Source organism: Chanos chanos, chromosome 1 (genome assembly GCF_902362185.1).
Source record: "Chanos chanos chromosome 1, fChaCha1.1, whole genome shotgun sequence".
Lineage (NCBI taxonomy): Eukaryota > Metazoa > Chordata > Actinopteri > Gonorynchiformes > Chanidae > Chanos > Chanos chanos.
In genome coordinates, this window is record NC_044495.1 from 7,104,711 (window position 1) to 7,132,210 (window position 27,500).

General features: G+C 42.2%; 1 protein-coding gene across 1 annotated transcript in view; it reads left to right on the forward strand.

Moving 5' to 3' along the window:
- The window catches only part of npas3 (neuronal PAS domain protein 3), a 219,253-nt gene that overhangs the window by 35,467 nt on the left and 156,286 nt on the right, over positions 1 to 27,500 (forward strand). The window contains exon 2 of the mRNA XM_030781851.1: positions 13,826 to 13,924. Within this exon, the coding sequence (XP_030637711.1) occupies positions 13,826 to 13,924 (99 nt within the window). The remainder of the gene's footprint in view (positions 1 to 13,825; positions 13,925 to 27,500) is intronic.

The window sequence follows — 27,500 nt, forward strand, 5'->3', positions numbered from 1 at the left end:
GAAATTTTAATACTCTCGGACTAATTGCGATTAGAATCACATTACTTCAATTCGAGCGCTGTGTGATGAAAGGGGAGACGTGAACCTGAACATTGCTGTCATTAAAACGTCCCCCGGTCCTCTACACCCTCTCTTTCCTCTCTCCTCTTCTCTTCCATTCTTTCTCTCGTTCTCGTGTGTTAATTTCCTCAGCTTCGAGTGTGACCTTGAGTGAAGGTCACTGGCCCCCATGCTCTCTCTTTCTCTCCCTCTGTCTGTCTGTCTCTCTCTCTCTCTCTCCGCCTCTCTCTCAGCGTTCGTTGGGCCCCCGTCCAGACGAAGCTGAGCTGCACGATCAGAGCGGCGTGTTTTGTGTGGCGTCCAAGCAAGAACAGGGCTGCTGACAAATGCTATAATGATTCTGGGCCTGGAATCAGTCATGCCAAGTGAATAAAGAGCTTTTTGCTCGTTTGCTGTGAAATACTCACCTCGTGGTGTGTTCAAATATGAAGCTGACTCTCTCTTTGGGAGAGCCATAGAGCAAGTCCAATTGTGACGTGAGGGTATGCCTTCCATTAATCTGTGGTCTGCTTTAATGGTTCCTGGCTCTGTCTTCAAAATACTACCAGCCGGCCCACGTACTGGTCTATTCCAGCTCTAACACCTTAATTCGAACAGTTGGTCAAGTCCTTGATTAGTTATCAAGGTGTGTTGGTGGTTGAAATTAACAGCTATTGGCTTAATGCAAATGGATAATGTATTGAACAACCAGTGGTTGTGTGGTTGGAAAAGCAAGGTTCCAATGAAACCTGAGTTTAAAACCCCTGGTCTATAAAGTACGGGCTTGAACCAACTGATGAGATTTTTCTCATCTAAATCAAATATTAATATGGAATATGTTATGTCAGCGCAGTTTCTGGTTGAAATGGCAGAAGCCAAATGGAAAAATTTTTTGACTCATTCATCTAGCTAAACAAAATTATCCAGAGTCATTTTTCCACAAAAGAGATAATTATCATTGCTGCCTATCATCAGCTGTTTGTGATTCTTTGAAAATGCTTTTCCAAAAGTGTCGGTATGGTGTTGTATTTACAGGCCGGAACAGTAAAATAACAACATTAAAAAATTTTTGACTCGCAAAAAAGTGATAATTAGATCCAGTAAACTCATTTTAAAACGTCTGAAACAGGAAACGTGTGACGTCTGGTCTACAAATGAATCTTTGTGTGAAAATGTCACGCGAGTGTGTTAGCTGTGTTTTGTTCAGGCGGTGTTTTCTGTCCATCTCTCACACCTCACGACACGCTTGGAGCCCGACGAGGCCCCTGTCTGGCGGACAAGGTGAAGGACAGCTCGTTTTGTTTTGGGTTGTTTTTTTTTTTTTCCTATTCCCAAACCCATCCAGCTGAGTGGCCACAGTTAGTTTTTTGTGGTTCTCCTCTCTGACGCGTAGCCCGGCTCCATCTGTAGGGTTGCCAACGCTAGCCTCCGCCAGCGAATCATTACTTGGGGAGCTGTGCCAAAGTTTTAAATACCAGAAAATAACACCATTTACCACATGCAGGGCAATTATTTCTGTGAAAAATTACCCAGGGGTTTTTATTTGTGATAAACCCCCTTTCTTAACAGAGAAAGACGATGCACAGACATTCCTTTCAGGTCTGAGCGAAACCTCATTAATATTTATGGCCTGCTTTGCTAAGAAACAGTGATAAGCGCTGGTTGAATATTAAGTTTGACTTTATTTAAAAAAAAAAAACGTATTAAAAATATTCACTAAATTAGAGAAAGAAGGAGAGGAAAAAAAATCTCTACAGAAAGGTAAAGAAAAAGGCAGCAGGATCTTTATGAGGAGGTTAAATAGTTCATTCGGCGAATGCGTTTTGGGGGGGGGGGGGGGGGGGGGGGGGGTTGGGCAACTAACTTTTAGACCTGTTGAAGGTAGAGGGTTTTTCAGCGGTTTAAGCAAACGTTTCAGTCTCCAGGAAGTCCATAGAATATGCATTGTGTCTGTTTTTCCCCTCGCGGCTTACCTTTTTTTTTTTTTTTTGCTTTTGATGCCGTGTGACTTTGTCAACTGTCCTCGGCCCCGGTGCGGCACGCGAACCTTGAGTTGTCCGATGCTGAGCTGACAGAGTAGGCTTTATTTGAGCCATAAATATGAATTAGTGAAGTGTGCGTGGGGAAATGCAAGGTTGTAACTGTTCTGCAGAGTGAGATGTCAATCAGACGTCGTTAAGGCAGTGGCCGACTACAGCTGCCGCTTAGCCTGTAATTTGAGCCGCGCTATTGATAAGAAGAACTCTGTTGTAATATGCGATGTTTGATTCATGCCCCTCTTTCTCATTAAAGTTATAGTTAACATATATATTATATTTGCGCTCCCAGAAGGACTTGTGTATCTTTGAGCTTTGTTCCTTGGTTCTTCGTGCAAATTCATATCATTATTCTCCTCTCGGCTTGCCACAATGAAGACAAGAGTGTATTTGATATCCATATCGCTGGATAAAACCTCACTATGTTTTAATTAGACTTCTTCAACTTTTCATTGAGGACACAGAGCTGTTTATATTGCTAGATTTTTTTTTGGTGGGAAAGTTTGCTTAGTTTTGATGTACTTTGATACTTGAAGGCCTTGGGTTCCCTGTATCAGTAACTGGAGCAAAACTAAACCTTTAGCGTGGGGGAACAGCACTGGCTCAGATGCTGGATTTACACTTAAACTTCACTAAGGCAGAAAGAAGTCAATAGTTCTGTTTTAAAGTGAGGGTCAGAAGAGGAGCTGAATTATATTTGGGTTTGGGATTAATGGGGTCAGAATAACGGTACTATTGAATTTTTTACACACGTTAAAATTCAGTGATCCTTTGACTTCTTACATTAGTCATTCATTTTAATTTAAACCAAACCAACTGGATCAAATACAATTTCACCATTGTTAAGAGATGGTTCCAGCTTTCCTGCACCAGTTGACAAGGCAGGGTGATTTTTCTGCGGAACATGCCGCATGTCTGTATGGCTGTGTTTGCAGAACATTAGCAGACAGCCCAAACTCTAAAAGCAGGCAGTATAGCTCCACTCTGTCAACTGTTCAGTCAAAGCCTCGGTCTGGAGCGTGACATCCTTTTCCCCTCTCACAGCGACCTACTCAGCGTCACATAGGCTGGCTCCAGTTCCTAAGTACAGGCTTGCATGTATGCATGTTAGTTAACCATAAAAGACTTGTGTGCACCTTGTTTTTTTTTTTTTTTGGACAGAACCGTTCTCAGAGTTCTCAATCTAAAAAAAAAAATAAATAAATAAATCTGGTAATCCCTTATTATTGTGAAGTGTACGGCAGAGCGATGGCATCCTAATGTCTGGAGAGTTTCTATATTACCAGATGTTTTAGGGGTTAATTGTGAGGATGCTGTCCAGATGTGCTGCAGCCTCTGTGGGCCTGGCTGTCAGGATCCTGGCAGCCAGGCTTTTGACTGTGTCAACACGGTGAGACACAGGGGCGGGTCCTCGCTCTTCAACACCTATTCATCTCCCTGAGCTGCTGAATCCCTTACCTCCCCATAGAAAGGATGACTGGATGGACGCATTGATAAATGGATAGATGGATAATAAATGGAGGGGATGCTTAAATGGATGGAGGGATGCTTAAATGGATGGAGGGATGGATGAATAGAGGGAGGGATAGATAAATGGATGGAATTTGTTGGATGGATGGATGGATGGATGGATGCATGGATGGATGGATGGATGGATGGAGAATAATGAGAGATCACTGGTGGCTTGGCTAGTATGTTCTGTTATGTGAGCCACCTTTCCACCCCCTCCACCACCTCCACCACCATAATGACATGGAGAAGGGTTGTGCCAAATGCAGAAGCCTCTCTCACTTTGTGCTGGAGGTAGAGCGGAGTCACTAATTGATTTCAGCTGTGCTGTTTAGCGCTCGCGCAATGATTTGAGATGTTAAAGATCAACCGTGCAGAGGTTTATTAACAGCCCCAAGGTTCTGTTAGTCTTTCTGTGTGCCTATGTCTGCGTGCACATATGCATTTGTTTGTTTTAAATCATTACGTAATTGCTCGAGCCCCCCCCCCCCCCCTCTTTCTTTAAAGGTTGGAAACAGATTGTTGTATTGTATATACCTTAATGCGCTAACAAGATATGTCAAATGTCAAGTGGAGTTATTTTTTATTTGATCCCAAGTCACGTTTTGACACAAGCTGACAAAACATCTCAAATGATCAAAGCAAGCTGTTTTCTCTGTGGATCTGCCATGTTTCCAGAATCTTCCAGCCCTGGGCTCCTGACACTCATTCCTTCTTAAATCCGCTGCGTACACCCCCCCCCCCCCCATCCCCTCACCCCCCCCCCCCCCCAACTCCCTCTACCCCCCAACTCCCTCCACCCCCAACATAATCCACAATTAAGGTGAGAGTGCAGAACTCATAGTTCATGCTGCTTTTTTTCTTGGCATATTTTTAGTACCATAGCTACCAGCAATGCAAAGTCTTTGGGGTGGGAAGTGTGTGTGTGTGTGTGTGTGTGTGTGTGTGTGGTGGGGGGGGATGTTTGAAATTGAAGGTCTCAGATGAATATGTTCTGGAATGTTTTATTAAAAGGGATGTCAACAAAATGAGCAAGGAGACTTGTTCTGAACCTCTAGGCTACTTGTATTCTGCTGAGTGGGATCTGGTATTATAGGAAATGTTGCAATAACATGTAAAATTTAAATCATTTGTTGTCAGCACTGCTTCTTTGCACACATCTCGTGTGATGAATTTACATATGCAAAAGGGGGTTAACTGTGTTTTAGTGGATGTTTAATACCTTAGAGCTTGGAAATCAGTCTTCTGTTTTTTTCTTTTTACCTGTTCAAGGATTTCCATCTTTATCTTGTAGATTAACCATATTAGTGTTTTCAGAGAGTTCAGACCATTTCGTCTCGGCTGTTCTGGAAAGTTCTAACCACCGTTGTCAATGCCAGCTTGGATTCACTAACCACTACAAAAGTCCAGCTTGGCAAGAAACTACATCTGGAGTGCCATTCTCTCACTGTTGACAGAAAGAAAGATTTTCGCTGTTAAATTGCTTTAAAAAAAGCCCCCCAAAAACATTTAACTGTTTTCACTGTTTGGCATGCAATTCCAACTTTTTCAAAATTCCTGTTTGTGTGTGTGTGTGTGAGTGTGTGTGTGTGTGTGTGTGTGTGTGTGTGTGTGTGTGTATGTATATACATACATACATACATATATCATTATATGCATGTATCATTATATACAGCAGTGTAAGGATATGGGGTTGGAGAGGCGATGATGATGAGGTGAAGAGTCCATTAGTGTGAAGCCATTGATGGTGTAACTGATTCAGATTTGGATTGGGATTAAAGTAATCTCATATGAAATGTCAGCCCCGTACTTTTAGCTCTGCTCTTCAACTTTGTTTCTCACGAAACGTCTCTTGAGTGTTAACGCGACCTGGGCCGGGGATGTTATTTACAACAGGGCCGTCAGCATTTGTTTTCTTTTGCTCAAGGCTTGTACAGACGCGATGCACAGACACTCCCTTGCATGGGTTGACCCCATACTGTGCTCTTCTTCCTCTTAAAGACTGTATTTTTCCTTTTTTTTGCCTCAGTGCACTTGTTTACTCATCATTTAACTAGTCAAACACCCGCCCCCGCTTAATGAACATCACAGCTATGGACCAAAAAAAAAAAAAAAACGTTTTTGATTTCAATAACATCACATTCCTTTTTAGTGGAGCAATGTATACACGCAGATACGAATGAATGGTTTTTGATTGACTTGTCCTGGATGTTTCAGGTGAAAAAAAAAAAACCTCTCTCTTTTGGATTGACACTCATAAATACAGCAATGCATAAATACATACATAATACATGGTAAATCTCATGCCAGATGTTTTATTTTATGAGAGCTAGGACTCAGCCCTCTTTCTAATCATTGCGGGAGAAAATGACATCTCATGAAAATGGCAGGAGGTGTTTGCTCTTCAATACTCGTACAGAGAGCAAGAAGATGATTGTCTAATTGATGCAGAGGCTGTTTGGCGTGTATCCAGTGTATCAATTTCTCTCTGTGCTTTTTCTAAAGTAATAGGCTCTAATTGCCGTTCTTCTTTCATTAATAAGATGCCGAGGAATCGGTGCAACTGTGTAATGGTTGTAATCGTCACAGCGCTTACTTGGAAGTTATTTCAAAGGCAAAAGTGCATGCAATCTCTCTCTCTCTCTCTCTCTCTCTCTCTCTCTCTCTCTCTCTCTCTCTCTCTCTCTCTCTCTCTTTCTTTCTCTCTCATTTTAGATTCACATCTCTCTCTCTCTCTTTCTCTCTCTCTCTCTCCTGCTGTGACAGACAGTCTCATAGATGCTCTCCCTCCTGCTGCCTAGTGCTGCAAATCAAATATGACAGAAAGCTCTGTAGATATAATGGAGAATTTACAGGAGGGAAGAGGAGGGAAGTAGCACAGTACACACACACACACACACACACACACACACACAAATAGCCTAGAGCTTAATTGAGCACTGTTGCCCCTGACCTGAACCCCTCCAAAATGCCTGGAGTAATAGAGCCCTGATCCAGTGTAGTTAAAGCCAGCTACTTCTACCCACCTCTTCAGCGAGACGCGTACAGGGTCAGAGTCTTCTCCGTCTTGCAGTGCTGCACCGGAACCTTGGATGCAATAGGGGGATAGTTTGTCTTTTTCAAAGCGTAACGGTCCAATTCATCAGAGTGTTACCTCAGGTAATCACTCAGCCATTGTCTAGGTTATGGAAGACCCTGTAAATTCAGAGATTAATGATTCGGGGTTTTACTATTTGTTGTAGATTTGCGTATGTGTGCGCTTTGTATTCTCAGCCTTCGTTCGCCCCAGCAGTGGTTTTCTTATTTCATGGGTTGTGTCCACGGATGGATTGCTTTTTATGTGAGACGTAAAATACGTTTTAATTATACCTGATTTGCGTCTGAAAACATTCGTATTCGGCATTCGATTTCGATATGTTCTTTCGTCCGAATACTTTGAAAATTTACGTTCTCTGGTCGAGTAACTGTCATCTGTTTGTCTACATTCCCCCCCTTTGTCCTGTCTCAGTGAATGAGTGAGGTGAAGTGAGTTACTATCTCTTTACAGGAGCGGGCTCCTGTCTTTTATGAATAATGATACTGCTGATTTCCCTCCCAACTCCAATAAAAGAGTGACGCTCTGGCAAAGTAAATATCTTGGTTGGGAAGGAGAGAAGGTCAACCTTACTGCAGGTGAAACATTAGTGAGTCAGTACCTACAGCTCCGCACTATCCATCACTCCACTCTCTTCCTTTAAGATCCCTTTTTTCACCCCCTCCCCCCGTTGACTTAAAAGAACGCAAATGAATCTAGCCGTAGTGTTACGTGTTAATCCAGACGATTGTATCAGCTTTTTCAACAAAGCGTTTAAAAGGAACTTATTAACAAGCTTGAAGCAGGCTTCTCTTTCCAAAGGGAGGAAATCGAAATTTGGAATCTCTGGTTTTTGATTGACGTCCCGTGTTAATTCCAAGGACACTAAGACTTCAGGTGTGGGAGAATAAAATGATCTGTTATTTATATACTGTTTTATGACATTTAGTTTAGCTTTTATCTTCTTGGATACCAGATTCTGTACAATACTGTGTTAATGTGATATCTTGCAGTTTGGCTGAGACCATTACCCACAATGCCCTACAGATACAACCCACTAATGATAGCACAAGCGCAGGAGTTGTCAATAAATTGGCATCATTAAAGGTCCATTCAAGTTCACGTCATAGGAGATGTTTCCCATTATGGGCGAGATGGAGAGAGAGGGAGAGAGAGAGAGAGAGAGAGCGCGAGAGAGAGTGAATAAGTCTAGTGGTTTAGCATACTGTTGCCTGGCTGTGGGTTACCCACAATCCACCCACGCAGCTGAGGGATCAGAGAGCTACAGCGGCTGACACACGTACACACACACACACACGTACACACACACACACACACACACACACACACACACACACACACACACACAGAGTCTGAATCATTCCCTTTCCTCCTCTGGCGTTTTTCTGCCAAGCATATGCGTGAGTGGCTTTCACCTAATGTGAACTAAAACACAGCGAAGAATTTCCACAGCATGTTGAAAGTAGATATGCAGCTGTGGGGTTTTTTTTTTTTGGTTTTTTTTTTTGCACTCATAAGAGCTGGCCAAATGTTAAAACCCAGCAGAACTCATAGACAATCTTTGGTCTGACAGAGTCCTAATACATTTATCAGAGCAAACCGCTTGGAATTATAGGGATGCTGAATGACTGACTTGTTTTGATTGTCACTGAATCATTCTAGGATCACTCTTTCTCACCATAATCTTCTCAGTAGGGGGGGCTTGGGGGCTTTGAATTTTCGGGGTTTGCTGGTGTGAATCCCAGGAGGGAAGTCTCAGAGCTTCTTTACAAAAGAGAGTTTGTTTTCAATGGGTATACCTTGGTTAAATAAAAAAAAGCCCTGCATATTTTAAACATATTAGTTTTTCCTGTCAAATTCATTAAAAACAGAAGGCTGAAGTCAATGAAAATGAGAAATCCTCATAAAAAGCTCTGCATGCGTACTCCGACTCCTCTGTGAGGCTCCTATAGAGTTTGTGTCTGTGTTTCTTACAGTGTGTGTGTGTGTGTGTGTGTGTGTGTGAATATCGTATGAGAACAAGTTACTTGCATGTATGTATGTGTGTATGTGTGTGTGCGCACGCAAGATCTATAACCATGTTTTTGTGTGTGTGTGTGTGTGCATGTGCGTGCGTGTGTGTGTGTGTGGGGTGTATAACCATGTTTAAGTGTGTGTGTGTGTGTGTGTGTGTGTGTGTGTGTGTGTGTGTGTGTGTGTGCGTGTGTGTGTGTGTGTGTGTGTGTGTTCATATGTCAGCGCGCGTGCACACGTCAGTGTGTGTGTGTGTGTGTGTATGTGTGTGTTGCAGCGGCCAGTCGGCTGGCTGTTTGGAGCAGACAGATCTGGTGACTCTCTGTCAGTCTTTCACAGTGAGTGTCAGTATAGCAGTTTGATGTGCTGCAGTAGGACGTGTTTAATAATTCATTCTCTTAGCGCTGAACATAGGTGCATCTTACCACTGGCCTTCTCACACAGCCCTGCTCTGAGAGACAAGCATAAGACAGCCAAGCATCCACACACTGTCAACAAAGCACCAGTTTTCCCTTTTACCTCTCTCTCTCTCTCAGCACCCACATGCCACACTGCAGACTCTACCAGCTCCAGCAGTCAGCAAACTGAGCAGGGTATTTTTCCACAACAAAGGCGCAGTGTACTTGATACGCTTTAATGTGAACATGTAAATTGTAAAGCAGTGTGTTTTCCGATTTGATTTTATGTGTGTGTGTGTGTGTGTGTGTGTTAGAATTTTCACTCATGGGGACATGGAACATGCTTGATTCTAACTGAAATAAATAGAATCCTTTCAGAATGATTTATTTGTCTTTCTTGTGGCAAAAAACGTAACCCTTCGGTTCGGATGCACCTGTTTTGAGCTCAGTCGGGCGCTAAAGTGTGTCTGTCTCCCTCTCTCGTCTCTCTCTCTCTCTCTCTCTCTCTCTTTCCTCATAATAACAGATCAATGATGCTTCGTGAAGGCCACGGTGTGTGAAAACCAATCGGCTCTCGGCTCTCGGCTCGTTATTACGAACAGGCACGCTGTGTCAAGTACTGTTTTAAGCCACAGTGAACAAGCCAAGCTCATGCACCAAGCTCTGGCAAATGTGCTCCACTGATAACATCATCCTGCATCCTTTCAACAAAATGTCAGGCAGCATTAAATATACGATTAGGCTCCACTGTCTCACTGTGTGTGTGTGTGTGTGTGTTTGTTTCAGTGTTTGTGTGTATGTGTGTGTGTGCATGACTATGTTTGTTTGAGTGTGTGTGTGTTTGTGAACATGTGTGTGTGTGTATGCCTGCCTTTGTCTGTCCATGTGTGCGTGTGTGTGTGTGTGCATGTGTGTGTGTGTGTGTGTGTGTGTGTCTATCTATATGTGTGTGTGGTTAAAGAATGCTTTTAGTATGAAGTGTCAGGAGGATACAGTGTGTGGTCTTGTCCTCTCGTGTAGTGTGGGCTGAATTGTTGTGTCTTGCCTTGGTGGGCATGTGTTCTCTGCTCTTTCTTTGGGGGATTAGGGAGAAGGTTTACTGGGAGGTTGCCAAGGTTGATATGCTGGTTAAATATTCATGTAGAAGAGACAGCAGAGCAGGACTTCTCACACTTTAAAAGATAGGAGATGATCTGATGCTGCCGTCACCCCCTCTCCCCTCTGCTATATGACGCAGGACACTCACAGAATGTGTCTTAGGGCTTTTTCATGTCTGTTTATGCAGACATCCAATACACAGCCACACATTAAATCATATTGTCCCTCCAGATCCTCCGAGTAATGAAAATCCTATATGAATGCCATTCTTGAGTAAATTTAATTAGTAATGAGTAATATGAATATTATTGTTAATCATAAGCGTGCGTATACAGCGCATAGTATGTACTTAAGGGTGTATATATAAGCATGTACTAATGCAGGTAAAGTGAAAGATTTTAGTATTCTTATACGTAGGTTTAGTTCATACATATCATGTTGCCGTTAAATGCAGATATTTGGTTCATAAATCCATATCTTTAAGTGTAACCCATGAAACTGTCAGCATTTAGCATGTTTTAACGCATTCTAATTCCCCTCAGTGCCTGCAGACATGTCTGAGCACTGTGGTGCAGTGTTTCGCATACACTGTTGACCATCTTATCTGGCAGAAGCTGTTAATCTAGTTGCGCTCTGGCAAGAGTGGGGTTAACCACGTGGTCATTCGCGACGGTCCAGAAGATTTACGGCCAACGGGAGAGCTTTTGGGGGGGGGGGTGGGGGAAGTGGGAGGAGGAGGGGGGGGGGGGGGTTGTGGTCAGCTCTGCAGCATGTAGAGAGGGGAGGGGGGGAGGTTTGGCTTGGATGGGAACGCGTGCTGCTCTGGCGTTATTGTAATGGACTCTCGCACGGGAGAATTTACCTGTAAATGTCAGTCACCTCACTCCTGCCGATGACATCGATAAAAGCCCCCCTAAATTCCTCTAAATCACCTGCCTTGGCCCCACCACCCCATCCCAGAGTCTATATAAAGAGCCAATAAACACGCCAGCAGCACTGATTCTCAGGCCCGTGTCTGGCTTCAGCAGCCTCTCTCTCTCTCTCTCTCTCGCTCTCTCTCTTTCTGTTTCTCTCTCTGGCTGACCACCATCATTTTTAATCAACCAATCAGCACCCAAATCCTTCACACTGCCTCCTGTCATTTTGACCTCCTCTTTTTGCCTTATTTCTCAATGTGTTGTATCTTTCCCTCCTTCTTTGGTTTAAAAGTGGACGGACGTATAATTGCTAAGGACCGCCGCTTTGGAAATTTTCCTCTCCGAATCTCGTACATTTGAAGATGGATATGCTAACTTGCTTGAACACACTGATTCAGTTAGTCAGATAAGACGTTCGCTAAAGGAATATATGTGAGCGTATAAGTGGATTGTCTTTTTTATTCTGTCTTTGTTGTCTTCTGCCATTTTTATTTCATTCTATATTTCAGCTCCTACTGGAGTTAGAGGAGGTTATACTGTGTTTGGGCCATGTATTAGAGGACTGTTTTTCCTTGGTGTGACCATGAAGCTTAGCACTGGTAATGTGGGACTCTTTGAGCTTCTGGGGCATGGGGGGTTGGATTTTGGAGATGCTACGAGGTGTGAAGAGGTGGTGGGTCTGTGCCGCCCCCCCCCCACACACACACACACACAGATCTTATTCCTGTTTCTTCCGGATCTTATTCCCGTTTCTTGGTTGCTCCAGAGCTGATCCATCTCTCCGCCCGAGCACAGAGCCGTCATGCAGGATAACGACCCTCTCTAAGGCTTATTATTGAGACACCGAGTGCGAGGCTCCGACTTTCCAGAATCTTCCCGCCACCGAGATACATCCACCTCTCGCCCAGAGAGTCGTGGACTGGCCCAAAAAGAAAAAGTGACCCAATCCGCAAGCGGCTTTGCTCAGGCAACGGAGCAAAACGCCATCCAGGTAGTCAGAATCCAGAGAAGGACGGGTCCTGGGCCGAGGGAAGGGGGGGGGCAGGTCTAGTCCCTGACCGAAGTCAAACACGTCTCGAAAAAAAAAAGGCAGCAGCAAGGTCACGGAGGCTGTTTGTCGCTGGGGTTGTGAGCAGCTCTGTTTATGGAACTGACACGTTTTCAATCATAAGTCTGATTCGCCACAAATGGTCTAAAGGCCACAGCAAAGCATTTCATACAACACTTTGGACCAGACGAGGATTAGTTTTCTCAAGAAGTGTGGGAAAAAAAGTGTATAATTTAAAAGAATGCTTGGTTCAGGGGGTAATACAGTCACCTTTGAAAAATGGACCAAATCTTCCATAGCTGTATACCTTTACAACCATGGTAAAAAAAAAAAAAAATCAAAATGTGTCTACATTATGGACCACTGAGACCAGTATGTGTGTGTGTGTGTGTGTGTGTGTGTGTGTGTGTGTATGTGAGGCTGTAATTTGTGTGGGTTCTTTCATTCCGCGTTGGTGGGTAGGAGGGCAATTGTGCGGCGTGACGGAGCCTGTCGTTCAGCGCGCCTGGCGGGAATAAATTTTGCCCAATGACACGTGACTTGCAGAAGTTTGAAAATTGCCAGACATAAATCTCGAGAAGATAGTGACGTTCGGAGCTCCGCTCATTCAAACTCGTTTCCCTTCTTTATCGAGAAATACTCCACATTCACCACGGGATCATTCAGCTACCAGCCTGTGCTTTTCACTGGGAAATATGGAGAGCTCTTAACAAATAAAAAACCTTTTTTTCTCTCTCTCTCTCTCTCTTGCTCTGTGTATTTGAGACTGAAAAACAGGAGATGAAAGTGTGAAAACACACTCAGTCAGTACCACTCAGTCTGTTTATCCAATAAGAGCACTGTAATTTTAATCTGCACATCAGTAAATAAAATATTTTGCCAAGTGAATTTTGTGAGTATCACAGCATTTTGTGTATCATAGAAGTGAGACTCACATAATGAATTTGAAATCGCAAAACTTTTTCCAATCAAACAATAATGAATGTCTCATCTAGGTTTTTTAGACTGATGTGTTCATATTTAATTCATATGAAATGTCAAAGTTCATTATTGCATCATTGCTGTTACATCGCTCACATGTCAAAAAAAAAAGGAAAAAAAAAAAGAGAAAAAAAGATTAAAGCGAAATTCACTGAGCTATAAAGTGTTTGAAGATTGAATATTTCACAAGTTTTCCCTGTTCTTTTATTGGACTTCTAAGAGTAGGCTAGATCACCTCAAAGATTGCCAATTTTCAGCTGCACATCTACACACAGACACACACACACACGCGCGCGCACACACACGCACACACACACACACACACACGCAAATTGGAAACTATGCCTTACTGAATTTCAAATGATTTTGTGAACTCATGTGGGAGCTGTTTTTTTTTTTTTCTTAACCTCGTATAATGGAATATGTCTTAAAAATGTATGTACTTAATACTCATGAAACTGACACAAACCATAATGATAACTTGAAACAGAAATGCCTCTCTTTTAAGTGCTGCGTTACTGGATTGGATGGAAAATGTATGAAGTCTATAGGTATAGACACTCTGTGAATCTATGTCACTCTGACACTCTGTCTCTGTATAGTGTGTGGGGGGGGGGGGGGTGAGGGGGAAAGGGTCGGGTTTACTCACTCCTTTAGAATGGTCTTTAAGACATTTTCACATTTTTCCACAGCGACCCTTACTGGGAGAGGCCAGCTAATACCAGTTCCTGTTCAGCCTCTAGGCCCAAGACACTCCACCTTGGAGGGCAACAGCATACCTCATCACCATGGTAATTCCATCCTCTCTTAGTCCCCAACCCTCACCCCCACCCCCCTGGCCCGACAGAACCAATCAAAACGAAGCATCACACTTTGTCATGTCTTCGAAGCATGGTAGAGAACCACTGTGTGTCAGCTACTCAGTTTGACTACCTTTGTTTTACAGTGTCCTCACAAAAAAAAGTGCATGACGTATAATGCTGTGTTGTGTAGTTGTCGTAGAAACCCCATTCCGTAGTTCCATTCTTGACAAGCATGCTCTGTAGAATGTAGAATTACAGAATGTTTGTAATGTGATGTCATAAAAAATGTTACAGCGTCAGTGATCCTCCTGCTGTCGGGATTTTCTAAATGGGCGATCTTTCAAACTTTCTCCAGATGAATATTTTAACAGCACACTCTACTTCCCAAATGTTTTGTTTTTCATTTCGTTTTGTTGTTGTTGTGTGTGTGTGTGTGTATGGTTTTTTTTTTTAAAGGTAATAGATTCTGTTAGGCTGTATTGAATAATAGTCAAACTCCCATTGCTGATGAATGAATATTTACCCTCCTGCTACTACAGCATAACGCCAATATGGGAGTCATTTTTATTTTCACCATAGTGATTTGGAATAAATCTGCAAAGCATAACTGCTTCAGTGGCATTTTTAAGATCTAGTGAATGATTCCCACCACATTTTACAAGGACATAGTTAACTGATCAAAAGAAAAAAAAAGAAAAGCAAGTATTATTGCTCCCAAGGAACAACGGTTCAAATGAATTATTCCATAGCAACAGAATCCAATATGTAAGAGACCTATGAAGTCTAGACCTGTTGCCTGTGGAACTGATGATCGACTGGCTTCTCTAGGGAGAACAAGGCCTCTTGTAGAGTTTGGAACCAGTTCACTATCATCAAAAAATGTGAAGATAACAAGGCGTTATGGGAAGTTGAGGGGTTTTTTTTTGTGACGTACCTCTTGGAATAGGGATAGGTTTTTTGATATATATCCTTCTATCTTTCATCTATTGTGTGTCTGATGTGTCAGGCGTGGGTTTTTATTTGGGGGGGGGGTGGATTTCTTTGGTGGTGTTTTAAACGCGAGCGTTGTGTATTCAGAATCACGCAGCGTGTGTAATTCCAGCAGCTCTCTGATAGATTGTTGGAAGAAGGAGGAGCAGGGGTGTTGGGATTACTGTCGCGATGACTAAAGAGGATTTATTTATCACATTCACAAAAAACCCAGCCTCTCCTAATAGCTCATAATGGTTTGTATTTAGGACTATTAGTGTTACCACCCTCGGCTTCTGACACACTACCTGCCACACTGCATAACTCTGCATCTGCTAAGCTAGTCTGTCATCAATATGACTCTCATTCTCTCTCTCTTTCTCTCTCTCTCTTATGCTCTCTCTCTCTCTCTCACTCTCTGTTCTTCGACTTTGTCTGTTCACATCTGTATGGCTTGTCATCAGCACTGTGTCCTCTCTCTTTCTCTCTCCCTGTATCCATCTCTCTCTTTCTCTTATCCTCTGCTTTCTCTATCCAGATATGGCATCAGCCCCTACTCTCTCTCTGTATCTCTCACTCTCTCTCTCTCTCTCTCTCTCTCTCACTCCTTCTCTCTCTGTGTCTCTCTCTCTCTGTCCCCCTCTCTCTCATTCTGTTTCACGCTTTAACGCTTAGGTATGGCATAATGCCACTAAACAGATTTTCACCTTTTATCCCTTTCTCTGAAAGCATTCCAGTCTCCAAAAGCACAATGCTCATGCTGAAGCCACCTGTCAGCTCAGACTTCTCTTTCTTTAATGACACGTAAGAGTAACAGTCCTCTTCATTAATCTACGTACCCTCATACAAAACACACCAAACCTTTCTGAGATCAGTCTGAGGGGATGAATTCAGTAATCCTTTTACTTTTCTTTTCATGCCTAAACACCAATGGGAAAAATGCGTTTTATCATCTTAATAATTGCACATGGCATAATCTTTTAAAGCTTTACTCTAACGATGAGGGTTTTCTCACTGCCAAATTATATGTATTTTGTCATGTTACTATCTCTCAAAACAACTTGCTACGCATCTGTTTGTAGAACATTAAAAAACAAAACCAACAACAACAAAAAAAAAAAACGGTTTAGTTCAGACGTGTCCTGAAAAAGTTGGCGGTCAGATGCAGGCTTATTAAAGAGCCTGTGATTCCAGCAGGAGGCCTTTTTGTTGTAAATGCTGTTGAAGCAGGACAGGGGGTGTCTGTGCTTTGCACTATGAGGTGAAATTGAGATAAATGGCTGAGTGTAAAGGGATAGCCGCTTGGTCCCAAGGCGCGGCCACACTGGGGCCAGGCTCCTGTCACAAACCTGTCTCTTCTGCTTACGGCCGGTCAGTGAACAGCCAGGCCCTCTCCCAAAGCTCTGATCAGCAATGCACTGTCTGTGATACACACACACACACACACACACACACACACACACACATCTATACACTTCCATTCTCTCTCTCTCTCTCTCTCTCTCTCTCTCTCACAAACATACCATACACACACACACACACACACACACACACACACAGACAGACATCTATACACTTCCATTCTCTCTCTCTCTCTCTCTCTCTCTCTCTCTCACAAACATACCATACACACACACACACACAAACACAGATATACACAGGGATGAAGCCATCCAGTTTGATCAGAGTCATACACACACATATTTATGTGCGCGCACACACACACACACACACGCACACACACACACACACACACTCTGATAACATCTCATCCCCTGCTCAAATAGGCCTGGGGAGAATTTTAAAGGGCTGGTAACACAGAGTGAAGGAGCTAAACACGGGACTGTGCAGTTCATTTGGGCATCATGTTTTGTCACAGTAATTTAAACATAAAAGGCTAAGTTGATTTATAACACTAATATAACCCACCCCGATATCAGTCAGTCTGCAGCGTGAGGCCTATCGAAATGATGTTTCCTTCTCACTTTTATTTATTGCTGTGTTCTCTTTGATAAGCGGTGTATAATATGTGTCATGGAATAGATATTGCCTTTCTCCGTTGCATATTAAATTATGTGTATCTCTGGCCTGTTGGAGACCTGTGACAGAGAGCATCTGTTTAGAGTGAAGTAAATGAGGCAGAATGGTAGAGAGCAAAGACAGAGAACCAGAGAAATAAAGGAAGATAGAGTCCGTTTGAATGAAAGTGTGTGTGTGTGTTTGAGAGAGAGAGAAGGAAAAGGAGCACGAGAGAGAGAGAGAGAGAGAAAGAGAGAGAAGGAAAGAGAGAAAAGGATGCCTGAAAACACAGGTTTAATATAGCGTGTGGCAGGTGGCCTGCCTTGCCTCAGGAACCTCTTTAGGGCATGACAGCTCTGAAAACACATAAATCCAGTCAGCCCCCTCCTCTTTCCTCTTCCTCTTCCTCCCTCTCTCTCTCTCTCTCTCTCTCTCTCTCTCTCTCTCTCTCCCCCTCTCTTATCTCCAGCCACATTTAGTTGCCATGGGGATTTTATTTATGCCGCTACAAACTTCAATACTTGAGGTTACATCCAAACATTGCAGCTGTTACCCTTTCCGTCGCCTTAAATGGCAAATTCACTCCCCAAAAAACGGACTGCGTTACCTGCAGTAAGAAAGGTGGAAAACGAGAAGTTTGTAACTCGTATGCAAAGAGAGAAGTTTTTTTCGTGTGTCGCTTTTTGTGACTGTGAAGGCATTTTTGTGTGTGTGTACTGTATCAGCCATTGTCCGTGAGGTGAACAGTCCAGCTGTCGCTCAGTGAGACATCTATGTCCTTTTAAAGGTCTTTGTGACAAGAAAGAATGAGAAAGATCTGGGAAGAGATGAAGAGATAGATTGAGAGGAGGTGTGTGTGTGTGTGAGTAGGTGTTTTAAGAGCAAATAGCGACTGGTTATGTGGCTCTGCTGCATGGAGTGTATGGATACAGTAGTGTGGTTATGGAAGATTAATAATGTCATTTTTAAACAGAAGTATAAATGTCTTTATAAGGCGATAGAAATGTCTTTATAACACTTCAGCTTTTGCGGAGACCTTGCATTCTTAGAGTCTCTCTAATTTGGCTCACGTTTAAGGTGTCGACCCCATAACATAAATCTTTATCATATTCGTCAAACTGTTTTTGACTTAAGACGCCAGCATGAACATGTTGCATTAATGAGATGAAAGCATGTCCGCTGTTAGGGCGTTCGATTGATTTTTCATATTCAAATCTTAGAGCTCTACCTTCTGGCTTGAGTCGAGATGCAGCACCATTAATTTTGAAGCCTTTGCTCTGCTCAGAAGCGGCTGTTCAAGTCAGTTGGAGCAGTTGTGTGTGTTAAACATCCATGAATGTTTGTCAGATGGCGTGCTATGCTTGTTCATAAGACAAAGGAGGCAAATTCTGCTGTTTAGAACACTGTGTTCCGACCAACAACCAGAGGGCCCAAAACAGCAAAAAAACAAGAACGCTTTCCTCTTTGGAACAAAACTTCTCTCCTCTCCCTTCTCTCTCTCTCTCTCTCTCTCTCTCTCTCTTTCTCTTTCTCTCAGCTTTCCTCTGTTCTTAATTTCATTGATATTTTATCGAGTTGTACAGAGGGCACAGAGAGGCGGGTTTGATTTTGCAGTGCCTTCTCTCTCCTCTTAACATCACGCTATTGTGAGAATCATCTTTTGACTGAAAAAAATGTGCTGCGACCGTGTTGCATTAGTTTAGTTTTCTTTTTCTTTTTTTTTTTCCCTCACCAATTCCCTAACTAATCAAAGATGTCTGTCTGTAGTCTTTTTGGAATGACTTGGTTAGATTTTTACTTTTATTTTTAAAATCATAGTTCTAAAAAGGAATGAACTGTTTTACTGTACATACTGTTTCTTCTTTTCATGTCTGTATTCAAATTGCTAAGTAAAGTCAAACTCTCTCTCTCTCTCTCCCTCTCTCTCTGAGCTGCCCAGTTTGTGTGGAGGGTGTATTTACTTTATTTTTGGGGGGCTGAATATCTCCTCTCAGTAGCAAGTAGCAGAGAGAGAGAGAGAGAGAGAGAGAGAGAGAGAGAGAGAGAGTGTTTTATTGGCTGTTTTATAACCTAACCAGTCGGGTCTCCTTTGCTCGACTCACTTAACTCCAGTCAAAACAAGCAGGTTTATTTTGGCCAAATGAACAGCGCCCAGTCAAATCCTGATGCACCAAACACACGGTCCCTGGGCCTGCTTGGCCTGAGCAAACACGCTAATGGGTTTTAATATGGCTCGCATTAGTGTAAAATGTCAGGAACTTTAGAGCAGGTTGTTAAGCACGTTTGCATTGATTTGTGATGACTCTATTGTGTTAGCTTGTGGTGCTATCCAGTTGAGAAATATGTGAAGTGTGTCACAATCTCTCTTTCTCTCTTTCTTTCTCTCTCTCTCTTTCTCTCTCTCTCTCTCTCTCTCCGTCTTTTTTTCGTTCCTCTGTTGGAGTGATGTGAGCTTGCTGTGAGTGATGTGTTTTGAACATTGCATGGGCATACTCTTGGTATATATATGACTTTGTTGCAAGTTTTTCTCTTTGATGTTTTATTTTTTTCACCCCTTCATTTTTTGACCTACTTTTTTTTTTCCTCGAATTGGAAGGCTATAGGAGTTTCTTCTCTGTATTTTTTTTTTAGGAGCCTGGCATTCAATTATTTAACTGCTTTCTTTTCATTTTTTTATCTACCTGTTTCTTTGTCTGTGCATTTTCAATAATGCATGGTATAGATTTGCCAAGGTGTGGAAGACTTGTGTTGGAGCAGGCCCTTCCATAGTTTGGCCTGGTCATATTTGAGTATGGGGGGGGGTATGAAGGGTGGGTGGGGGTTGGGGGGGGGGTTGAGGAGATTTCTAGGTGAAGGCCTGACCTTGTCTGTTTGGTTTAGTAACACACTCACTCGTCTGGCTGGCTGTGAGTGTTTCTCAGATGCGTGTTACTAAAGGAGTGGAGGGGATGCAGTCAGTGCTGCATTGTGCTGGGTTTGTTCTCCTTTATGTGTCCCAGTGCACAGAATATGGATGGGCTCTGTGTAGTGTGTAGTGACACTTAGACACTGACCAGACAAAGATACACTCACCACAGTGAATATCACTGATGTACACACGCACATAGACACACACACACACACACACACACACATATGTATGTGTATGTGTGTGTGTGTGTGTGTGTGTGTGTGTGTGTAAGTGGTTCACAGGAGATTTCACTGCTGAGAACCTGTAAGTTGTTGTATATATTGTTTACTGCAAAATATATATGATTTTTTTTCCCATAACTTTTTTTATTTTTTTCGTATTTTTCCTTCACACATGAAGAAGTCACAAGCCAGCATTTGTATTTTACATTTGAGTCTCTGTTTGACTCCAGAAATCCAGTAGACTCCATATCTGTCGTTTGTAAACAAATTCCAGTTTGTTTGTTTGGTTCCTTTAGTGTTTCACATGGACAATAAATCAATTGGATTCACAGTGCATATTTGAGAGAGGGAGAGAGAGAGAGAGAGAGAGAGAGAGAGAGAGAGCTGTAAATGCTTGTGGTTAGACTGAGTGAGGACTGGAGAGAGAGGGAGGGAGGGAGGGAGGGAGAGGGAGGGAGGAGGCAACGAGGGAGGGAGAGAGGGAGAAAGTAAGAGAGAAAGAAGGAAAGAGAAAGAAAGAAAGAAATAAAGAAAGAAAGACAGAAAGAAAGTGAGCACTTATCATGATAAACACAGACCCTGTACCTGCTGTGTTTGTGTTCTGACTCTGCCTATCACCCTTAGTTCAAAATATATGAGCTGCAGAAAGAGAATATTCGCAAGCGGACTTTCTGCTTTTATATAGCTGGGGGATTCTTTGAACCGAAAATATATATTCACAGTAGGCAGTCTTGTCTGTATGTTTCTGCGTCCAAAACGCAGGGAGGAGGAGTACCAGCTAATCTGTGAGTCATTTCTGGTCATAGAGCAGGATGAATTAGACATAGAAGGAAAGTTCCAAGATTAAACTAAAAACAGTCCAGCAAAAAGCTGCTTCAATTAGCCTATAATGTAGTTTTACTTTTATGAATAATAGATCTTATGAAATGAAGAATGACTTCCCTGAAAAAAAAAAAAAAATACAAGAAATGTTTCAAGCGAAGAAGAGAAAAAAAATCAATTAATAAAAACTTTTTTTTTTCCCCCACACCTGCCTTCTAAATCATCTTTTACAATTTTATTTTATTTTATTTTTCTCCTCCAGTCAGAATGAAGCGGGCAGAGGAGAATTTATAATTTAATGTTTTTGAAAAAAAAAAAAAAAAAAAAATTAAGATCAAAGTCAAATTAAGTTCATCCAGGTCCATGTAATCTGTAATTTGGGAGCCTGGAGCAAGAGCCGACTGTGACTATGGCTTTGCTGCAGTCTTTAGATGTGGACTCCTGTAATTACACAGCTGTTTCTCAAATGTGGTGATTGACACTGGTTTTTGGCACAGACCATGTGCACTATTCATGCAGCATTCCAGCCATAATTAATTGATTCATATGCCTGTAAGGTTTCTGTGAAATATTAAACAGATAAGATTAAAAAGGCATAGAGCTTTTTTTTTCCTTCTTTTTCTTTTTTTTTTTTGCGTTAGGATTGGATGTTGTATGACTGCTGCATGTTTGTCGTGTGTGTGTGTGTGTGTGTGTGTGTGTGTGTGTGTGTGTTTGACTGATTGTTGTGTGTTGATTTACCCACCAGTGGTTAACTGCAAGTTTGGAAACTGCATTCATACATTTGTCTTCTCTAGCTCCCTAACTTTATATAGTTTTGATTATTTGTATCTGTTCCATATTTTGTTTGTGATTTATTTGAAATCTCTCTGAACTAGACACTTGTTGTCTGCTTTTTCTGGACGGGGTTTTGTTGTGCGCAGAGCCTCAGCTTTGACATTTGAGCAGTTTTTGCTGCCGTGCACACGGTCTTTGCTTCCCGCCAACCCCTGGTGAAAGTGGCATGCACATTTTTCCTCATTTCTGTCCAAAATATCATTGAATGAATCTGGCAATCACAGCGAGAACATGCAAGTCTTGCATCTGGTCTTGCTCTTGATGATGTTTGTGAATCAACTCTGGATCTGTCTTTTTGTATAAACACAAACGCACACTCGCTCACACACACACACACACACACACACTCACACACATACACACCGGACATCTCTCTCTCACTCTCTCTCTCTCTCTCAGCCATCAGCTGGAATCAGTGCTGTGTCTATGCCAGTGTGTCTGACAGGCAGTCACCTTGCAGGTCCTACTCACAAACGGCATGAATAAACATCGCCCTGTAGTGGCGAACCCCCTCGGAAAATGTGTGCTGCCACAGGTAATGGCCTCTCAAACCAAGAGAGCACGCTCCTTGGCTATTACGCAGAGAGCCAGAGAGCCGCACAGACCCAGCTTAGCAACCTCCAATGCAATCCATGTTTATTAAAACCCAGTCTGAGAGCAGACTCTGTCTCTTGTCTTGCGTCTTTTTTTCTTTTCAGGCCTCATCTCTCACTACGTTCTAGCAGTAGCAGCGGTGGTTTTGGCCGAGGCTTTTTGCGGCCCCCGCTCCTCTGTGTTTCTCTTAGGAGTGATAACTTTATTGTGGTACCTTGTCATTGTTGAAACTGGACGGGAGCGTGTTGTCTTTGTCTGTACATGGTCTTGGCTCTCGCTTATGCGCGTGCAGTCTCTGTGCTGGCTGTTGGCAAGATGAAAGTTTGCCGTCACAACCCGGAATGAAAATGCGGAGATTTACTTTGTTGGAATTTACCTTTGACTTTACTGTATAATCATCTTTTTTTTTTTTTTTTGGTGCCCTTGCTTTTGAATTTTAAACAAACAACACCAACAACAACAACAAAAAGAGCCACAATCAATGTAAACTGAACAAATCCCACAAATGGAAATTCTTCCAAGGGATTGCTAAGGTTGGCAAAAGAAATTAAAAAAAAGAAAAGAGAAGAAAAATACTGAAATAACATTAGCATACACAGATTTAACAAGTAACACGTCGACAGAGCCTTTTAAAATATATATATATGCAAAATATTGTTTGTTCATTTCTGCCTCAGAGAAGGAAAAAGTAAATTGTTCTTACCCTGACAGCGTGAACTGATGTATATGAGATGTAGAATGCAGTCAGCTATGTCAAAAACATTCTTTTCCATGCACTGGATGTTTGCTTTGCTTTTTGCATGCGCCTGACTGTTGGAGTTGATGTAATTATCTGTCAATCTTGGTAACTAAATCGCTATGTAAACAGGAGGCCGGGTGCCTGGGAAAAAAAGGGGGGGGGGGTGGGAAGAGGTTAGTCAAATCAGTTCTCCAGCAACACAATTGACGAAGACTGCGTGAAAAGGTGTTTTAATAAATTTCAGAAACAATTCAACAATCCATCTCGCAAGAACACAAACGAAAAGAACAGACAGGACACCATTATACAGTGGCTTCCAGATGTTTCTTTCCATTTTCCTTTTCCCTAAAGATTATAATATGTCGATGAAACTGGTATGTTCAGTTTTAAACATGTGGAGGGAAAAAAAAGACACTATTTTTTTTTTTTTTTGGCAAACATATTTTGAACAATTGACACCGTTCCAGTCTCTGAAAGATTTAATATTTCACCACAGCTATTGAAAGTCAAACTCGAAGCACTCTTCTATCATTAGATACAGTTTAAAGACCTATCCCTTTTTATGATCAAAAGCATGCCTTCTCTTTTTGGGAGAGAAATTCAAATTGGCTTGAAGGTAATTAACCACAAAACTCTCCTGAATTGTCTGCATTTTGAAAGTCTTTCCAAATGAAAAATCCTCCTTTACATTTAAGAACAGTTTTTTTTTTTTTTTTTTTTTTTAGAAAACCTTCCAAATTCAATAACACTCTGAGATACACAGATGTACAAACCTACAGCCTCTCCTCACTAATTATGCATTTCTCTCCAACCTGAGGCTAAACAGACCAATCTCTTATACTTAAGACTAAGGACATTAGCCAGGCTTGTTGGAAGCCTGTAGTACAGACACTCGATGCTCTAATTAAAAGTTAAAAATCGCCTCATTACTAAGATGAAAGTCAGGGCAACTTTGCAGAAGTCAAAAAGAAAAAAAAAGTGTCATTCTTGTAAGGTGAATCAAATCAAACTGCTTATTTTGCAGACCAAATGAGTGATCTTGTCTTGTCTGACTGACTCACAGATTCTCTAATGGCCACATCCATTAGTGAAGCATCTCAACAGAGTTTCATAGGACTAATCACAGAATCTTCCAGAACACTCTGTACAGAGTGGAACAAAGCTGGGGTTGGTATGAGATGCCTTTACCACTCTTAATAATAGACAATAACACCGTCTCATGTAACTTGTCTTTACTTTTGCATGGAAGTTTTAAGGACTAATATCATGACACAAACGGACTGAATGGCTGTTTAGGGCCCAGCCTTCTCCTTGTTATGGTGTTCTACACTGACAAACATACACTGTTCATACACCGTATGTTTGCCGGCAGTCAACAAGCTCGCAGAGTCTTTACTTTCCCACACGGGTAATGTAACACTGGAGAATTTGTAGTATATGAGTACTATTACTCAGGTGAAAGGTGGACTGTAAAAAAACAAAAATAAATAAGAGATTTATTTATGAGTGATCCAGGCGTAGCCATAATGATATACACAAGAGGCTCCTTGCCAGGGTTCTTGCTCTCTTTTTTCTTTCTTTTTGAATAACAGTTTTTTTTCTCTCTCTCTCTTAAATGGCAAACTATATTCAATCTGTTTCTTGACAATCAAATGGATCTGGTGTTTCTTTGTTGCTTGGCCATTGTCACGCAACCCAGTTGAGAAGAGGGAGAACACATTTTCCTACATGCGTTATGAATGGACCCAATAGACTGATGATCTGTGGACCCCCATATGCCATAGCACAATGTTTTATCAGTTTGTGAGGTATTTCTGGAATATTCTATGGAAAGAAAAGGAGAATCTGTTAGTGAATGTTTCTATAAGAGATAAAAGCCGGGACAAAGAACTGTGAGATAGATTCAACTGTGAAAGGACTTCTTGGATTGCTTCTGGTATTGGCTGAACCCTGTCACTGAAGGATAGTGGTGTGGATATGGTACGTATTTGTGCATTTCTTTTGGTGTGTGCATGTGTATGTGTGTGTGTGTGTCTTTTCAGATATTTGCACATCTATTCACACTTCTCATCTTGGAAATTTCAGGCAATTTCCATCACGTTTGGGCCACCTTTCACACCACTGCTACTTCTCACAGGTTTTCTCCTTTTTCAGTGAAGAGAAAGAAATAGTAATATTAACTTTGTAAATTCTTCAATGCCCCTATGTTCCCCTCTAAACCTTTCTGTGGTTTAAACAGATTAATTATAAGACCCATATATTCCAATTTAAGGAGAGTAGTTGGATGTCAACAGAAGCTTCAGTAAGAATAATATATCCATAGTTTGCTTGTCCAAGGAGTTTGTGCATGTGTTTAATGTAATCACCTTTCAGACTTTTCTTTCAATTTCAGTTACACAGAGGCACCTCAGCCCCCTGAACAATTTTATCCAGATCAGAGATGATACAGTTCATTGACAGGATTCAGCAATTCGATTAATTAACGGAGAATGTAAAAGCCAATGGTAATCTGTCGAGTCGGTGGTGGCAAGACATAGAATAACCCTATATTCAAGCTATGTTCATTAGTAGTAGTATCAATCAAGCCTTGTCAAAAACAACCCATAGTGGGTCTGCAGTTTTAGCTATGTGCAGGTTCAATGATGTGTTTGCTCCGTTCGCTGGCGTTTGGTCATTCGACGTCAGTATCCCAAGCGGTGAGTAGCGGTACCAGATTAGCTTACTCTTCTCTCCTGGCCCTGCACAATCACTGTAATCTTGGATTTATGCCAGCCCATCAGCTAAACACAGAGCTCTACATTAAAGCAGGCCATTTCTCTGAGTCGAACCTGCCAACCCCCTCTGCCTCTTTATGTACACAGTTAGCAGGATTGTTTGGGTTTTTTTTTTTTTTGGCTTTTCTGGTCTGCCCCCCTCCCTGAGCCTAAATATAGAAATCATATTTACCACAGTGGCTAATTTGAGTTCTTAATCATATTTGGGCCCAAAGGGTTTTAAGCATTCCGCAGGCCACCTGTCTCACTCGTTAGGACTTCCTCAGGACAGATGGGAGGGGAGAAAGATGCTTGTCCTTGAGTAAACTGTCTCTCTCTCTCTCTCTCTCTCTCTCTCTCTCTCTCCCCCCCCCCCCTCTCTTTCTCTCTTTCTCTCTGACTGAGTGACTGGCGTGGTAGCATTAGATCTTGCCTCTCCATACATCAGCAACTTCCCCATCTCTGTATTTATGCCATAGTAATGGATGTGTTCATTGCAACGGTGGGGTTTATAAATGAGGTGTATGTATTTGGGGGTTTTTTTGGGTGGGGGGGGGGGGATTGGGAGGAGGGTGCATTTTACATACTCTGTTTACAACGTGATTGGACTGATCCACTAGCCGTGGGGCAGGACTGTTCTGTAAAGTTAAAATGCATGAGACGTAAATAATACAAGTCATCTTCAAGCATGTCCGCGTAACAGCGAAGAGGAGAAGTCGGCCCACTGCAGCATACGTCTGCCCCCAAGTGCTTTAAGAAGAACTAGGTTTTCAATATCGGCTCGTTCGTCGGGGCGGGGGATAACATCAGAGCCCATATTACCCGTGCGTACTCTCTTCAGCTCCCCCGCGAGAGTTATTCTCTTAAGAACTACATGGCACGCCGCCGAAAAAGGCTCCGCCCCCCCCACACACCCCCTTCTCACTCAGCGACCCTCTGATCTTCGCCTTTCCTAATCGCTCGTGATGGTCTTTAAAAAAAAAAAAAAAAAAACAACAATCGCATAATTACTTTCTCCCGTATCAGATTAGAACTTCTCGTTACAGGCTCACGAAGTCACCTCCTTCTAACGAGAAACGGAGAAACACGCGAGCGCACGCTCTAAACAGCAGACAGGGAAAGAAGACCCATTTTCCCACTAACCCAATACCCTAGTGTAGCTTTGTAAGACAAGCGTTTAGCCTTGGGGGGCGCAGAAGACGCATCTGAATCATTTTACAACATCCAAGCCTAAACACTGAACTTGTATTCTATTCACTTTGGGCCAGTTTTTGTTGTTGTTGTTGTTGTTGTTGTTGTTGTTGTTGTTGTTGTTGTTCCTCTTGTGGGTTGTTAGCAATGCTAATCACATAGCGCATTTTGAATTCTATGGAACTGAAATAGCATAAATAGGATTGAGTTTTCAACCTTTGCTCCAAACAAAGCTGCGTTGGCTGTCTCTCGTCTTACCTTTACATTGAACTGTCCTGCATATCACACCCCACCCTGATACCGTCACGTCGAAAAAGCAATAATGTCACATTTTCGACAAATCATAGTGCTCCACAGCCCCCGCAATATCCTTTATAGTGGCAATATTATAATAATATAGAGAAGATATTATAGAAAGGCCTAGAACAGGCGGCTGGGTGTTAACAATATGAATTCTGATTAGAGTTCAGATAACTGGCAACCCTCTTTTGGTCTTTTATCATTCTCA